The sequence below is a fragment of the Schistocerca nitens genome, chromosome 1, assembly GCF_023898315.1.
Source record: "Schistocerca nitens isolate TAMUIC-IGC-003100 chromosome 1, iqSchNite1.1, whole genome shotgun sequence".
NCBI lineage: Eukaryota > Metazoa > Arthropoda > Insecta > Orthoptera > Acrididae > Schistocerca > Schistocerca nitens.
Genome location: NC_064614.1, coordinates 443204752 through 443223639, shown reverse-complemented (window position 1 = coordinate 443223639; position 18888 = coordinate 443204752). Strand labels below are relative to the sequence as shown.

At 40.1% G+C, this 18888-nt stretch overlaps 1 protein-coding gene across 1 annotated transcript in view; it reads left to right on the top strand.

The window, feature by feature from the left end:
* Window positions 1-18888, top strand: part of LOC126253318 (pyruvate kinase-like) — a 147895-nt gene that overhangs the window by 19570 nt on the left and 109437 nt on the right. The window contains exon 4 of the mRNA XM_049954612.1: window positions 14064-14390. Within this exon, the coding sequence (XP_049810569.1) occupies window positions 14064-14390 (327 nt within the window). The remainder of the gene's footprint in view (window positions 1-14063; window positions 14391-18888) is intronic.

Genomic DNA, 18888 nt, shown 5'->3' with positions numbered 1-18888 from the left:
AAAAACGCTTCATTTTACTGCGCAGATGATTCATTTATTTTGAAACACATACTTTTTTACATTACTCAGCAGTTAGATGGTTTTGCAGCCTGGGCGTGGGGGGGGGGGGGGGGTTAGGGTGTCATCAAGCTACCCTGCATCACAAGAAAAATTCACAAGAAAAACTGTTATGGTTACAGCAAGTTATATTCCACAGTTCAGTGCGGGGGAAATCAAAATATGATACCGTCACTAATAAAATATTGTGCTTGATCAGTATGCAAAATATATCTAAAAAAGTCATTGTGTTCCGCCAAAAGCAACTGCACTCTCCACTTTATTTCTCGAAGGCAGTTTCAATCACATCACCATTTTCAGTCGACCTATACACACACACACACACACATTCATAACACACACAAAATACATTCATACATACAATGGAGTGACAAAAGTCATGGGATACCTCCTAATATTGTGTTGGACATCTTTTTTCCAAGCAGCAGCTCGACATGGCATGGACTCAACAAGTCATTTAAGTTCTTTGCAGAGATACTGCGCCATGTTGGCTCCATAGCTGTCCGTAAATGCGAAAGTGTTGCCGGTGCAAGATTTTGTGCACCAACTGACCTCTCGATTATGTGCCATAAATGCTCGATAGGATTCATGTCGGACGATGCGCGTAGCCATATTAGTCGATCGAAATGTCAGGATAGTTCTTCAAACAAATCGTGAACAGTTGTGATGCTATGTCATTGCGCATTGTCAGCCACAAAAATTCCATGGTTGTTTGAGAACATGAAGTCCACGAATGGCTGAAAATAGTCTTCAGGTAACTGAAAATAAACATTTCCAGTCAGTGATGGTTTCTTGTGGTCCAGAGGACCCGGTCCATTCAGTATAAACACAGCCCACACCATTATGGAGCCACCACCAGCTTGCCCAGTGCCTTGTTGACAACTAGGATCTATGGCTTCGTGGAGTCTGTACCATAATCGAACACTACTATCAGTTCTTACCATCTGAAATGGGGGACTCATCTGACCACTACACGGTATTCCAGTCGTCTAGGATCCAACCGATATGGTCACGAGTCCGGGAGAGGTACTGTAGGGGATGTCGTGCCGTTAGCAGAGGTACTGGCGGCGGGCATCTGCTGCTATAGCCCATTAACACTGTCCTATCAGATATATTCACCGAACGTCCCCCATTGATTTCTGCGGTTATTTCACTCAGGGTTTCTGGTCTGTTAGCACTGACAACTCTTAAGCAAACGTAATTGCTCTCAGACGTTACCTGAAGGCCGTCGCCACTGCGTTGTTCGAGGAGAGAGGTAATGCCTGAAATTTGGTATTCTCGGCATATTCTTGACAATGTGGGTCTCGGAATATTGAATTCCCTAACGAATTCCGGAACGGAATGTCACGCGTCTAGGTCCAACTACCATTCTGTGTTCAGAGTCTATTATTGCCATTCCATGTTGTCACCTCAGTGTACGTGCAAATTGCTAACCCCTGACTCTTTTCGCCCCAGGTGGAGCAAATAAAAATGCCCTGGAGAATAGAGTAAGCGCACAATGACAGATCAGATGACCTGGGTGGCCAGTTGGGGCCGCGACCAGACTGACCTCTGCTAACAACTCCGTCAAGCGTGTAAATCGTGTAAATATACTACAGGGTTCGGCTGGCTGTATGGGCATTTGCTTTATTATGTTGGAAGTAACTGCAGGTGTTCTCCTCCTCTGATAATGCTGCCACAAACAGTTTGGAATTGTAAATGGTTGCGAAAACACACTTGACCTCTTAGCCACAAATAATACTGTTCTAATAGGGAGCGTCATGACGGATACAGGGATTAGTGAACACAAGGTCATTGTAGTGAGGCTGAAAACCATATCAACGAAAACCACTAAAAATAAACGTAAAATATATCTATTTAAAACAGCGGATACAAATTCGCTTGATGCCTTCCTAAGAGAGAGTCTCCTTCCTTCCAAGCTAATTATGTAAGTGTAGACCAGATATGGCTCAAATTCAAAGATACAGTATCGACAGCAATAGATAGATTAATACCTCATAAGTTAATAGGAGACGGGACTGATCCACCATGGTACACAAAACACGTCAGAACACTGTTGCACAAGCAACGATAAAAGCATGCCAAATTCATAAGAATGCAAAATCTCCAAGACTGACTAAGTTTCACGGAAGCTCGAAATTTAGTGCGGACGTCAATTCGAGATGCTTTTAATAGTTTCCACAATGATACATTCTCTTAAAATATGATAGAAAACCCAAAGAGATTCTGTTCGTATGTAAAGTACACCAGTGGCAAAAAAACAGTCAATACCGTCACTGCGCGATAGCGATGGAATTTCCGCAATTCCTTCAAGAAAGAAGATAAAGTAAATATTACAGAATTAGCTGTTAGCATGAGTGACATAAAATTAGATATCTTAGGTGTTGCGAAACAACTCAAATCACTTAAGAAAGGCAAGTCTTCCGGTCCAGATGGTATACCAATCAGGTTACTTTCAGAGTATGCAGACACAATAGCGCCTTTCTTAGCAATCATATACAACCGCTTACTTGACGAAAGGTCTGTTGCTAAATACCGGAAAGTAGCACAGGTCACACCAATATTCAAGGAAGGGAATAAGAGTAACCCATTGAATTACAGACCCATATCACTGACCTCAATATGCAGTAGGATTTTGGAGCATATACTGTACTCGAACATTATGAATCACCTTGAAGAAAATGACTTATTGACACATAACCAACGCGGATTCAGAAAATATCGTTCTTGTGCTCACAGCACTAGCTCTTTATTTCCATGAAGTAATGAGTGCTGTCGACAAGGGATTTCAGATTGATTCCATAATCCTAGGTTTTCAGAAGGCTTTTGATACCGTTCCTCACAAGCGACTGTTAATCAAATTGCGTGCATGTGGAGTATCGTCTCAGTTGTGTGGCTGTATTCGTGATTTCCTCTCAGGGAGACCACAGTTCGTAGTGATAAACGGTAAATCATCGAGTATAACAGAAGTGATATCTGGCGTTCCGCAAGGTAGTGTCATAGGTCCTAAATGGCTCTGAGCACTATGCGACTTAACTTCTGAGGTCATCAGTCGCTTAGAACTTAGAACTAATTAAACCTAACTAACCTAAGGACATCACACACATCCATGCCCGAGGCAGGATTCGAACCTGCGACTGTAGCGGCCGCTCGGTTCCAGACTGTAGCGCCCAGAACCGCACGGCCACTCCGGCCGGCATCATAGGTCCTCTGCTGTTCCTGATTGACATAAATGATCTAGGTGACAATCTGAGCAGCCCCTTAAATTGTTTGCAGATGATGCTGTAATTTACCGTCTAGTAAAATCATCAGACGATGAATTCCAATTACAAAATGATCTAGAGAGAATTTCTGTATGGTGTGAAAAGTGGCAGTTGGCACTAAACAAAGAAAAGTGCGACGTCATCCACATGGGTACTAAAAGAAATCCGATAAATTTTGGATATACGATAAATCACACAAATCTAAGGCCTGTCAATTCGACTAAATACCTAGGAATTACAATTACGAGCAACTTAAATTGGAAAGACCACATTGATAATATTGTGGGGAAGGCGAAACAAAGACTGCGCTTTGTTGGCAGAACACTTAGAAAATGCGACAAACCTACTAAAGAGACAGCCTCCATTACACTTGTCCGTCCTCTCCTGTAATACTGCTGCGTGGTGTGGGATCCTTACCAGGTAGGATTGACGGATGATATCGAAAAAGTGCAAAGAAGGGCAGCCCGTTTCGTGTTATCGCGCACTAGGGGTGAGAATGTCACTCATATGATACGCAAGTTGGGGTGGCAGTCACTGATACAAAGGCGGTTTTCTTTGCGGCGAGATCTATTTACAAAATTTCAATCACCAACTTTCTCTTCCGAATGCGCAAAAAATTTGTTGACACCCATCCAACGTAGGGAGAAATGATCATCATAATAAAGTAAGAGAAATCAGAGCTTGAACGGAAAGATTTAGGTGTTCCTTTTTCTCACGCGCCACTCGAGAGTGGAATGGTAGGGAAGTAGTATGAAAATGGTCCGATGAACCCTCTGCCAGGCACTTAAGTGTGAATTGCAGAGTAACCATGTAGATGTAGAAATGTCCAGACCACTTTTATTTGTCCAGAACATGAAACCTGGTCATAAAAATATAGAAAAATATCACTTTTAAACTGGCAGAACCATGTTATATCACTCGTATTGAAACATCCCCTTAGAAAAAGTAATGAATTACTGTGCTTGGATACCCCTTACGATATTTGATTTTCAAACAGCTGAGCAGAACTGAACGTACTCAGACATTTCGCTCTTTACTTATCGTGATCAACACTAAACTGACACACAATATTTTTAGCGCAACGCAATCTGACTTTTAATAATCCCTCCAAAAGAATGACCCTGACTAACAATAACCTATACCTTTCATAAATCACTTACCTCACAAAAATCTTCGTTGCTCGAACTACTGCAATACAGCGAGCGCCAATACTGCCAGCTAAATAAAAGATTCTAACTACTGATAGGCATACTTAGCAAATGAAAGATTTTGATAGCGAACAAACAATGTATTTACCTTAATAGTGTTCAAAAGTCATAATATATATGTCAGTTCATGACATCCAATCTTACAAATTTACTGTCTCTGATGGACACACATCCAGATCATCCGCTCTCAAAACTCCGCCATCTCTCTCCCCACATCCACCACTGCTGACTAATCACCTCCAACTGCGCAACGCTACGCGCTGTTCACAACCAACTACCCAACACTACAATAGCGAATATTCCAACAATACCAAGCAGCCACAGACTGCACACAGCACAGCCAGTAATTTTCATACAGAGCGCTACGTGACGTTACCAACATAAAAACCTGAACAGCCTACTTACGTAGCCCCCATGCTCCCCATAAAAAATTGTTTTGGGCAGTGGCCAGTAATGATTTCATAATATTTTTCATAATTATAATAACAAAGATATCAAATGCACACACTTATTGATGCACTGTTGGTCAAAAGCAAAAATTGTTCTCATAAAGACAGTCCTGATCATTTATCACAATTGTGATTGCATTGCACAAAGTCTGATCAGAAAAAGAAAATGCACACGGAAGTAATGGTTTTCCATGCAGTCTTGAAGAAGTGTTGTTGTCCTTCCAATGGAAAGACAATGCTGACTCTTGACATGCAGACAGGTAATGGGCCACAACAGAGCAAACCCACAGCAGGGTCAGTCGAAGTTTTGAAGAATATTGGTAGGTGAGTCATCACAGAGCAGACCCACTGTAGTCCTGGTAGAGAGTATGGTATTGGTGGGTCATCAAAGGTGCAGACCCACTGCAGTCCTTGTAGACATGGCCAGCAGCCATCTGTTGCGACTGTGCAGGTGCACAGTCACCATCGAAGTGTCTTACGGACAATATAGCAAGTCAATAAACCACCACTTGTGCACTCACAAAGTTTTTCGAATTGGCCTTAGAACCAGCAATGCTGTTAACCAGTCCCTTGCTGAATTATTAACACACATGCAAACACTAACAGTCCCATCTACTCACATATTGTGACCAACAGAAGTGTGTGCATTGAAATGAATGCTTACAAGTTACTTAATTTGATGAACTGGTGTCAATTACAGTTTTATAACATGAGAATACAATTACAAAGGTACAGAAAACATCATTAACAACATAATAATACAGATAACATTTGTAGTAATACAGGCTTTACAAAAGAATAGAAATAAACATGTACATCAGTGTTACAGGAATTATGACATACATAAATAAATAAAATAATGAGAATAGTTTTCGAACATTAATTTCACACATGAGTATTAGAACAGAACAGAATAAATAATGTCTAAACATCTTTACAAAGTAAATAACACATTATTAGAAAAATTCTACAACATAACTCTTGTCAGATAAATACATGAAGACAGGAAGAACACAAATATATAAGGGTACACAAACACATAGTGGAATAACACAAAAGGAAAGGACAGGGTTTGTTTTACTGCAGTATTTTGCAAACAAAACCTTCTTTACTTCTTGGAGATCTGCCTTCGTTCATCATTATTCCCAAAAAGTCTTATCTATACCTGCTTTCTGTAATCTATTCATATCCTCTTCCAAAATAATTATTCTTTATTGTACAGTACCCTTTTTTTAAAAAAAAAACATTTTTCGTATAACTTCTCAATGCATTTCTTCCATTTCATTGCAACTCATTCTTTTATATAGCCTACCGCCTCTTAAGCTAACAAAAATCTACTGAGCTCAGATGTATAAACTAAGATACAAGGCAATGCAGCAGCACAAAACAATTAACACAAACAGCAATGACAAAAAAAAAATGCAAACTGGCAAAGCTAGAAGCAATAAATATAAATTAGCAAAGCAAATGCAACATTACGACTAATATGAGCCAATGTGCAGCAACAACAAAAATAAATCAGTAGTAAAACTGGCTTAACAGAGTAATACAAAGTGAAATTCAGTAGCACTATGCCTGGCAAACAGCAGCAGCAAATGCAATAACTTATACCTCAATATGACATAGCTCAAGCAGAAAAAATTGTACGCTTAAGACAACAATGCAGATAAGGGAAATGTCTATTCATATCTTAATGTCTATGTCATTAAAGTGGTGCACCACAACAACTTATTCTTCAAAAAAAAATACCAAGTACTTGAAAAGAAAATTAAGTATGCAGTTACTGTTATTAGTCCCTTCTTATTGTTCTTTCCTTTCCAAGTTGTCATTTTTCGAAGAATGTGGATCATAAAATTATTATTTAATGGATCTGTTGACAGAAAGTGTTCACATTAGCAAATGCATTTAATTTTATTTTATAAAATCAATGCTGCAACACAGCTGCAAACCAGATATCAAATGAAATAAGCAACTATATACAAAGCAAATCATAAAACCTTAATTCAATAGCCATGTGGCATTTCATAAGTCAGTGGAAATTCTCTCAACTCTCGTAGAAAGACACTTGTCATAATCAGGTGTGCAGATGTAAGAATATTTCCCATCAATTCATAAGCATTTCAGTAAGTATCAGAAAGTATGAGCTCAAAACTGCAATCATATGTTTCAAGTATGAGCGTGTCTTATTTGAAATATCTACAAAGAAATGTCAATAGCGAGGTTAATGGCCTCTTTTTTTTCTAATGCCTTTTTCTCCAGGCGACTGGCACAGCTGGGCGCCCATAACGCATTACGTCAAGGTCACTTAGCATATTTACCACAGCAGTTTGCGCTACAGTAACAGTCTCATGTAAAAAAATTTCACAGGTCGAGAATTTGCGTTACAAATGTGTAGAAACTAAATCCTATAAACATAACAGTGTCCAAAAAATTTTCGCCGGCATTGTGATACATTCACACATGTACACGCATTTCATAACTCTTAAAGTACGATTCTTGGTTTCCAACATCCTTTTTCCCAATACAGAGTCCCTAATCACTACTCATTATTCCTTACCTTATTACACATATACATATTCATCGACACGTCAATCTTGGGTCAACACTTCAATATTTCATCATAATAAATACGTAGCATAATCAGATTCCTCATATAGCATCAGCTTATTGATCATAAACATACCTCAACAGCATAATACACGTTGTCATCGTAATAATAACATCATAAAAACTCAGCCAAATCTCAAAAACGTCGTGGCTTTCTGCAATAATTTCAAAACCTAAAAAAATTATCTGCTCATTTAAATAGTGTCATCTACCTCAAACGTGCTTTAAAAATCATGATCCCATACCAAATACATCATTCAAAGCCCTCATAGTATCACAATGGTTCCGAAAAATATATGAACAGTTCACAAAGTACATACAAAATACAATTTCATAAGTGTGAAGTTATTCAACTGTGTAATTACGTAAACACCTGTCACTGATGTAGTAAAAAAATGTTTGTTTCTCTGTTAAATAATCAGATAGCTGTATAATTCTGTGTTACAGGAATATGGTACCGATGTGTAAAGTTGTATAAGCAAATACCGTATTAGCTAGGGTTCCTTGTGCTTGCCAAACACATGGTACACAAAGTAAGCGTGTACCCCCCTGAGGATTAATGTAATTATAAAAAATGGTTCAAATGGCTCTGAGCACTATGGGACTTAACATCTGTGGTCATCAGTCCCCTAGAACTTAGAACTACTTAAACCTAACTAACCTAAGGACATCACACACATCCATGCCCGAGGCAGGATTCGAACCTGCGACCGTAGCAGTCGCGCAGTTCCGGACTGAGCGCCTAGAACAGCTAGACCACCGCGGCCGGCAATGTAATTATAACCTCAGGTGTTACAGATTACAGCAATGGAATGAAATGTATCACGGAAAACCTTTGTATCATTGCAATTAAAAAATCTTTAAAAATAAATGTTTTAAGTACAAAATTAATCACTCAAATGCGTGTCCTGTAGCGCTAAATGTGCGTCTTGCTGTAAGATAATTCTATGGAACTGTCGTAGTTATCGTCCTCTGTAAGCAAAGTTCTGCTGAAGTCAATGTACTCACCTCCTCATAAACAAAAGTGAAATGCTTTGCGTATAGATATCTTAGTTATTATGCTTATTGCCATAATGAAGAAAGTACTGTGCTGTAACGTATTGTTGTGCTACGAAAAAGGCTGTCTCATTGTAGCTATACCACAAAAGTTACTACTAAAACATGTTTTACTTTCCAGAAGAATTCAGAAAAACTGTGAAGGTATGAAACAGATACACCACAAAAGCAATATTATAAATTGTGTCACTCATTAGTAGCGTCGTGATATAATCGTGTAGCTGTCAAATAAACTAACCAGTGTGTCATCTGATATCTCTCAGAAAGCACTTTAAATCCATAATGTATTTTCAAGTAAACCAAAATATTGCATTAAAATCTCATTAGCAATACCGGTATATGTTCTAAGTATGTAAGCCTTATAATTGTTACGTAATCGTGCAACTAACAAGCAAGAACGTACACACACAATAACACTGTCGTCTGTTGGCTTTAACAATGCATTCATAATTACTGTCTAAATATGTTCCCTAAGTTCTAGACTGGATAGTTAACTGCAAAACACTGTTGCATGTTAACAATTTCTAAGTGTGACAAATCGTACTAGTAACGTGAAGTGAAAAATTTTATTGCAAGGACTAAGTTAAAAAGCAGATTATCTCTCAATAAACGGTTTTACATGTGAAATGTTTCTTCAGTACGCAGCATATAAACTTGAACGCAATTATCATGCGGTATATGTCGGTAAAGAATGCTAAAATTGTTCTCAAGGTTGACGTGTATGTTATTTTTCTCTGAGCCAGCCGGCGCACGTGGCTGCCTGCGATGCGAGTCTTGTCTGTCTCTTTGTTGACGCGCGTTGTTATTGGGATTTGGAGATCTAACTTCTACAAATTCACCTTGTCGAGAGGGCCCTGCCCTGTTTGAATCCCGTCAGTTCTGATTAACTCTGGTCTATTGTTAAGGTTATATCGTCTGTCGTCATGTCGGTAGTCGCTGTAATTTTGTTCTTGTCGGTCACGTGGTGGAGAATTTCTCCATGAGTCGTAACTGCACGGTGGACCGTTGCATCTGAATTTATTCTGTCTCCTTTGATAATACTTATTTTGGTTCCCATATTGTCTGTTTCTCTGATTGTCTCTGTGATAGTCATTACCGCGGAGAGGTGATCTTTTCCTGTAATTATTACTACTCTGCCAACGGTTGTCATACGGGTGGTGCCTGTTTTGGTCACGATTTGCGTTGTAAGAATAGCCTTGTTGTGTCCAATTATTATTTCTGTCATTGCGGAATTGTGAAGGATGTGGCCTATAATAGTTGTGTTCCTGTTTTCGCGTCCCGCAATTGTCAGTGTCAATTTCCAATTCTTGTAACAGTCCCTGAAAAGATTCGATGTCGTCTTTGCAACGTCCTACCAAAATAATATGTCGTAAATGTTCAGGCAATTTGATTAAGCAAATGCGGATGAGTTCTGAGCGGCTGTATGGGTTTGAAAGATACTGATTCTTATGCAACATCTCTTGAAAATATTTGACAAGACTGGAAAATGCAGATTGTCCCAAATGTTTCATCATTATGATGCTATGTTTTACTCGGTCTTGAGTAGCTAGAGACCAATATGCTGAGAGAAAGGCATGATAAAATTCTCCTTCACTGTGACAATCGTGAATGACCGATCACAATCTTACACCTGGTTCATTCTCTAAGTAGCCACACATAAATTCTAATCTGCGCTCTAGTGACCAGCTGGGAGGAAAACAATGAGAGAATTGATGGAGCCACGCTTGTGGATGAATGTCGTTGCCAGAATTCTTAAACGTTTTGAATTTACGTGTAGTAATGAACAGCTTATAGTCAAAATCATCATGTCGGCGAGTCGCATGTCGGTCATTGTTACATCGTGTCGGCGGTTCAATCTCAAAATTCGGTGCACATTGCCAATTTCTTTCATAACTTCCGAAATGCCCTGTGTTATTATTTTGTGGCTGTTCCGTATTTCTATGTCCCTCTTCCCGTATTGGGGCGCGAGTGTCCTCTGAAATACGTAATTCTTGTGTTACCTGTGTCAGCTGATCTTGTACTTCCCGGATTTCTCTTTTGTACTGTGTATTGATTTGATTTTGATTTTGTTTGAATTTTCTAATTTGTTCGCACTCTTCTGTGTCATTAAAGACTACCGGTTTTGTGTCATTCAGATTATCATCTAACTTCGTAGATAAATTTTTTTTTTGCCGGCCGCAGTGGTGTAGCGGTTCTAGGCGCGCTGTCCGGAACCGCGCGATTGCTACGGTCGCAGGTTCGAATCCTGCCTCGGGCAAGGATGTGTGTGATGTCCTTAGGTTAGTTAGGTCTAAGTTCTAGGGGACTGATGACCACAGATGTTAAGTCCCATAGTGCTCAGAACCATTTTGATAAATTTTTTAGCTGATCCGAAAGTTCGACTACTTTCTTCGATAATGAACTAATTTCCTCCATGTGTGTTTCTGAACCAATTTTCAGAGTATCTACTGTGTCCCTTAAGTTTTCCTGAATTTTTGCAAGTTGCCTAACCGAATCGGTAGATGCAACTGAGTCAATTTTAGCCCGCAAGGTCTCTTGATTTTCATGAACAATAGTTTGCAGTTCTTTTACGGCTGCTTCGTGGCTCTGTAATGCATTTTCATGCCGTGAAAAAATAGGTTGAAAATTCTCACGAATTTGTGTTTTTGCGTCATTATAGACTTTTTGACATTTTGATTCGATGTTATGTAACTCAATAGTTAAATCTTCACGTGTTTGTTGAAGTGTTTCTTTAATTTGTTTCTGATTTTGTTGCATTTGTTGCTCTGTTTGTCCTCATTGTGTTTGTTTAATTGTGTCTAACTTTTGAAACTGTTGTCCCATTTGTTGCATTAATTGTAATAACAATGCACTGGTATCTGATACATGTTCCTCTGTACTTCTCGGTAGTGCATATGCACCGGCAACATTCGCATTTTGAAAACCAGAAAATGTGTCTTGACTTGATTGATAAACGGGTAATGACACAAACCTGAATCTACGGTATTTGCAAAATAGTGTCCTGTCAATTCAGAACCCTGTGGCGAGCTGTTTCCGACCGACCGATCGACAATACTGCCCACTTCACTAGCTGTTTCACTGTCTACACCATTATTTGCCGCCCGTTCCATTGCCCTATGCACAATTACCAAATTGCTACTTTGAATGTCTGTTAATTCATTACACGATGGTGCTGATAAGCTACGCTCGTCGTCACTATCATTTCTCAGTTTACTTTGGAGCCTAGTGTTACGTTTTTCACACGCCATAATTATCACGTATTTCACACGGTAACAAGAAAAGCACAATTTGAAGAGCAAAAATAAGAAAACATATTAACATAGCACTGAAAATAATACCAGTTAATTGCAAGCGCAGCTGCGAAATACTTGGTGCAAATGTACATGCATGCCACAACTGTTTTACTGTACAACAATGAAAAACTACAACTACAAAGGAAATTTTCTCTACAATTACGCGCTAGCAATAAACAATTAATACAAAATTACTCAAACTACAATGATAAAATCAGAAAATTCCAGTGAGGTATCCTCGGCTAAGGGTTGACATATGAAATATCTCCTTAGAAAAATTAATGAATTACTGTGCTTGGATACCCCTTACGATATTTGATTTTCAAACAGCTGGGCAGAACTGAACGTACTCAGACATTTCCCTCTTTACTCATCCTGATCAACACTAAACTGACACACAATATTTTTAGCGCAACGGCCGGCCGAAGTGGCCGTGCGGTTAAAGGCGCTGCAGTCTGGAACCGCAAGACCGCTACGGTCGCAGGTTCGAATCCTGCCTCGGGCATGGATGTTTGTGATGTCTTTAGGTTAGTTAGGTTTAACTAGTTCTAAGTTCTAGGGGACTAATGACCTCAGCAGTTGAGTCCCATAGTGCTCAGAGCCATTTGACCCATTTAGCGCAACGCAATCTGACTTTCAGTAATCCCTACAAGAGAATGGCCCTGACTAAATGAACATATACGTTTCACAAATCACTTACCTCACAAAAATCTTCGTTACTCGAACAACTGCAATACAGCGAGCGCTACTACTGCCAGCTAAATAAAAGATTCAAACTACTGAAGGCACTAACTACTGATAGGCATAGTTAGCAAAAGAAAGATTTTGATAGAGAACAAACAATGTATTTACCTTAATAGTCATAATATATATAGCAGTTCATGACATCCATTCTTACAAATGTACTGTTTCTGATGGACACACCTCCAGATTATCCATTCTCAAAAATCCGCTATCTCACTTCCCCACATCCACCACTGCTGGCGGCTCGCCTCCAACTGCGCAACGCTACGCGCTGTGAACATCCAGCTGCCCAAAACTACAATGGCAGACAACAATGCAAATTAGCCACAGACTGCACACAGCACAGCCAGTGATTTTCATACGAGCGCTACGTGACGTTACCAACATGAAAACCTAAACAGCCTGCTTACAGTATAAAAATTCTTTGTCTTAAACTCGTTGCTTGAATTCGACATGACTACACTAAATGATTATTGACACTGGCAGGAATGGAACGATCGCTGTCGATCAGTAATGTTGGATCAGCTAATATCTGCTTAGTTACGGAACCATCAATAGTGATTCAGCAACGCCGGAACACAGGAAACCTAATACATTTATGTTATATTTTTGTACAATGCTGTAAACGTGTGATAGGGTTTCTAAGATATGCCATAATCATGGGTAAAACTGCCACAATTCTGAAGTCCATATGTAAAATAAAAAGAACGTAATCGTTACGCGAGATTTGGCACCGTGCCAGAAAACATAACACATTAAAATACGTCACCACGGTATTGAACTGGAACATACATGCGTGGTCAGCCTCTTAAAAAGGAATAGGGTTCATGGCAACGAGCTTAGCAGCGCAACTGTGTTTTCGCTGTAACAGTTTGCTTCCAAATAGTACTGTGAATTTAGAAAATAGCAGTAAAATAACTCCTTTTTAAAAGTACAATTCTGAAAATTCCGGGAAAGTTTGCGATTCACTGACTTATCTCATGTACCTGGCACGAGCATTGAGGTATGTGTCCCCGATTTCAGGTACCGTTGGCAGCATACTGAGGAGGAAGATAGGCCGAGTTCAGTTTCCGTCTCCTGAGGACTTAGTTTAATGAACATAAACTTATAAAGAATAAACATTACAAATTATTTTATCTTTGCATATAGTGATAAGGCAGAGCTCTCGTAGGTGGGAGTGGTTACATCCGAAAACTTGCTGGAATTAGCAAGAATACTGGCAGATACTTGGAAGTGCGCCGATTTTTATGAGGAGACAGGATTTTTTTTTTTTTTTTGTTATTTTTGGTAAGGTCTTATGGGACCAAACTGCTGAGGTCATCGGTCCCTGAGGAGACAGGTATGGCAGTGACACAGACGACCATCGAAGTTGGTGTCGTGTTGCAGTACGCGGAGTCGAGCACGGCGGAGCACCTGTACGTGGACTACGGGAACATCACGAACGTGGTGACGGTGGGGGACCGCGTCTTCGTCGACGACGGGCTCATCTCGCTGTTGGTGCGCAACGTGTCCGAGGACGCGGTGCAGTGCGAGGTGGAGAACGGCGGGAAGCTGGGCAGCCGCAAGGGCGTCAACCTGCCGGGCGTGCCCGTCGACCTGCCGGGAGTCTCCGAGAAGGACGCCGGCGACCTGCGCTTCGGCGTCGAGCAGGGCGTCGACATGATCTTCGCCTCCTTCATCCGCAACGCGCAGACCGTCCGCGACGTGCGCGACGTGAGTGAGCGGGCAGCTTTTCTTAACATCGCTCCTAGCACACCATGTACACGTTTCCCATCCTCGTCCAGACTGAATCTCCCACTCTACAGCTGTGTCTGTCCTGTTTTGAAATGCCATGCAAGATTTGAACTGTGCATCGGCAACGATTCGCACCCAGAACTTTGACTTTTAAACGTTTCCTATCCTCGTCCAAACTGAATCTCCCACTCTACAGCTGTGTCTGTCCTGTTTTGAAATGCCCTGCAAGATTTGAACTGTGCATCGGCAACTATTCGCACCCAGACCTTTGACTTTCACACGTTTCCTATACTCGTCCAAACTGATTCTCCCACTCTACAGCTGTGTCTGTCCTGTTTTGAAATGACCTGCAAGATTTGAACTGTGCATCGGCCACGATTCACACCCAGAACTTTGACTTTTACACGTTTCCTATCCTCTTCCAAACTGAATCTCCCACTCTAAAGCGGTGTCTGTCCTGTTTTGAAATGCCCTCCAAGATTTGAACTGTGCATCGGCCAAGATTTGCACCCAGAAGTTTGTCTTGTGCGGACAATGCCCTTGCCACTGCGATATTCACACGAGGTCCACGGAATCTGTGAAGTGCAAATTCATTTTGCAAACAATCTCGTAGCCAGGGGCTAAGCCATTTTTCCGTAATGTTCTTTTACAGTACAGCCAGGCGAAGGAGAGTTTCTGTGAAATTTGGGAAGTAGGAAAGAGGTTTCACACTGAATATTCACTGACTGTGGCTAACAAGCGGACAGTACAAACTTCCCCTCACCGATCTGATTCACAATGACAGGATTTGTAGGGCACGACTAGGAAATCAATGTATGTAAACGGGAGGACACAATTCTCAACCTTTCCGAGAAGATGGAGTTTAAAAATTTTAGGCATGCTTATATAATTATAATCGCAAGTATTCAAGCAGTTCGCAGCCTAGCGAGTAAGGTCGTAGCTTCACAAGTGCATGCTCCCTAGATCGAATCTGGCTATTGGTACTTTTTTATTCCTGAATTATTCTGCCATCAGATTTGTTATGACAGCGGAAATTATCAATATTCAACTATTCATTTATTATTTATATAATATTTATCCTGAAAAATGGAAAATACTTCTTTGTAAGGAAATTGAAAATTACAATACGATACGTAAGAACTTCCAGTCAAATTAGTACAATCATTACATTTATATTACTGTTCAAATGGTTCAAATGGCTCCGAGCACTATGGGACTTAACTTCGGAGGTGATCAGTCCCCTAGAACTGAGAACTACTTAAACCGAATTAACCTAAGGACATCACACACATCCAGGCCCGAGGCAGGATTCGAACCTGTGACCGTAGCGGTCGCGCGGTTCCAGACTGTAGCGCCTAGAACCGCTCGGCCCCTCCGGCCGGCTTATATTACGGTACATACGTTTGTGACAAGTATAATATATAACGTATTGAGCACTGGACGACTGATACTCATCGTAGATATATGGAAAACAATAAACGTGTAATGAACGCGAAATTTTTGCATATGCATGATTTCTCATTATGTCTGTTGCAAAACACACGTGGTTTACATTCATATATGATTCTCGGTCATCACACAATTAAATGGTGCACTACGCATATGGAAGCACATCAGTGAATATTCTTACAGATGACTGATGGCGGACGATTGACGCAATTCTTATGCAGCCTTCTCTAGAAGCTATCATTCTATTCTGTTTGATGAAGTACAGGCAACTTTGTAGCCGCTGTATAAGGTTCTTCGCCTGGGTGTAAAAATAAACGTCGCAAGGCTGCACCAGTGGAGTTATTTTATTTTATTATTTTAATAGGGTATTTTATTATTTTCTTATTTTAATAGGGTATTTTATAATTTTATTATTTTTAATAAGGTATCGGTAGCTAGATTCGATGCAGGTGAAAACTAATCGCTTACTTCCTCAAGTAAAATATGTGGTAAGGTCTTATGGGACCAAACTGCTGAGATCATCGGTCCCTAAGCTGACTCCCTACTTAATCTAACTTAAACGAACTTACGCCAAGGACAACACACACACACAGCCATGCCCGAGGGAGGACTCGAACCTCCGACGGGGGGAGCCGCGCGGGCCGTGACAAGGCGCCCAAGACCGCGTGGCTACCCTGCGCGGCGCATTACTTTGTTTAGCTTTAATTTAATCGCCTTATTGAATTGAATGGGTCATTAATTAGGGTACAGAGTGGTATTTTTTCTGTAATAGTATCAATGCATTTATCATGGCTAAAATTGGTAAGCGTTACAAATGATGCAGGGAGAAAAATGACTGGACAAAACAAGAGGTTAGTCAGTAGAATTAACCTAAACTGTCAGGGATAGATTGGGATATTCCATTATTTTTCCATTGTATTGTCCACCAAGAAGCATTATTCTACAAAATTCTTTCATGGAAGGAAGTAATAGATATCGTGGTATCAACTGTAAAGTTCATCAGAAAAAATGTATTATACATTTCAAATTGCAAAAGCTTGTCAGATATGGAAGCAGATCATTGAGATGTCCTGTATTATTCTGAAGTGAGATGGTTAAGTAAAGGATCAATACTGAAAAGATTTTGACCTGAGGAAAGAAATCAGCACATATATGATATAAAAGGTAAATGTCTTCCAAGACTTACATATCCTCAGTGGTTAATAGACCTTGGATTTTTGACAGATTTAAGTACTGAGCTAAATATGCTGAATATGAAGGTACAAGAAAAAATAAAACTGTCGAGGAAGCTGGAATAAATTTTCGTTGACAAAAGTAACAAAATAAAATGGATTTTAACAAGAGATTTCAACGAGAGATATTGTGGCTTCGAGAAAGTTTCTGGTAAACTGCAGTTTTTTGCAAACTCTCTTGCATGTGCTATTGATGATGTACCGAGTAATTTAAAAATCATTGTGACTGACCTTCAGTCTAATGACACTCAAAAAAATCTTTCTGTGAAGTCAATAATCTTGTTAAATTTTATGGTAGTTGGCCATCTAATTGGAAGAACTGAGATGGTCTGCTCAGCAAATAATTACAATTTTTGGCAGCACTTTCTTACGTTAGCAAATTTTTTAATTCTCAATTACAGAAAACATAAATATTGTCCTCGTTCCACAGATGAGAATTTGAATGCTATTGCGAAATTCAACGACAGAAACGAAAGCAAACATCCGGCTAGCAGCTAGTCAAATATAGTCTCAGAAATCACTTTAAATTTTGGTTCGACTCGCATGTGTAATTATTTTGAAGCTCTCACTTACTTTTTTGTCTCATTTTCTTTTCGTTATTGTTCCTACTTATTAATTAAATGATGATAAATAAAATGTAAAACTGAATGTATGTGCTTTTGCATTGTTAATATCATCGTATCGTTACAGGTACATAACATTTTTAAGAAGTGTGGCCCGTCTTTATTTCATTTTGCCACTATACGATCCTTACTTTCAGAAGGTTGCCGACCACTGGGCTAAGCCAGTTTTCTGCAACAGCCTTTCTTCCGGCAGTGCTAGTTGCGCAAGGCATGCAGGAGAGCTTTTGTGAAGTCGGGTAAGCTACGTAGGACAGTGGTAATGACGGAAATAAATCTACGAGTGCAAGTCATGAGTCGCGTCGGAAGGCTCACGTCCTCATCCGGTTCACAGTTTTAATCTGTTACGAAATTGACTCATTATTCTGCCACTGTTGTTTCCTACGTGACCGACACAATCGTCCGGCATTTCTTCCTGTTATTGTGCAATTTTTGATCTATAGTACTGTAAGTTGTTTTTCGAATCGTCACCAGATCTGTAGCACTTGTGACGGTTAATAAATCAAAAAGAGGTATGATCGACTCAGTAACCTGTTAAAAGAAGTGGTGAAACCAAGTTAGTGGTGTATGAATGAAGATGATAGTCGGACTTCCTGTTATAACCGTTACTTCCTGCCTCTGTCTTTAGATAAGTATTTGTTTACTTCGAAAGATGTTCTGGTCCCGTTGGCCGTGACAGCTTCGGAGATCGGACCGTATAGCAAGCGTTTTAGACGGTGAGTGTTTGAAGAGTGAAGAATTATGGGCAGGGGGAAGGTTACAGAAAGTATAATGACTCAATCAGAAAAAAGAATGTAAGGCAGCTTGTACAGTGCGGAAAAACCAGCAACGCACAATATCGGATTATCAGTGACGATAGCCTCTTCTCCAAGGGAGAAAGAGTTTATACAAAGAAGAACACAGGTAATTAATGAACAAGTTCGTTCCAGTACACCGGAAGTCCTAACAGGCGAAAAGAAAAAGAGGGAGAAACTGGATGGCCATGAGAGTAATCAAGACTCGTTGTAAAGGCCGGCGTGTGCTGTAAGCTTACCAGAATTGCCTCGGAGTGCTGTTTACAGTTGTCTCGCAGCAGCAGTCGAGTACATATTATCGCGAAGTGACCGAATTGCTACCACTATTAAACTCAGCACGTCTGACACCAAGATAGTGTAGGTCAGAACATCCTATACACAA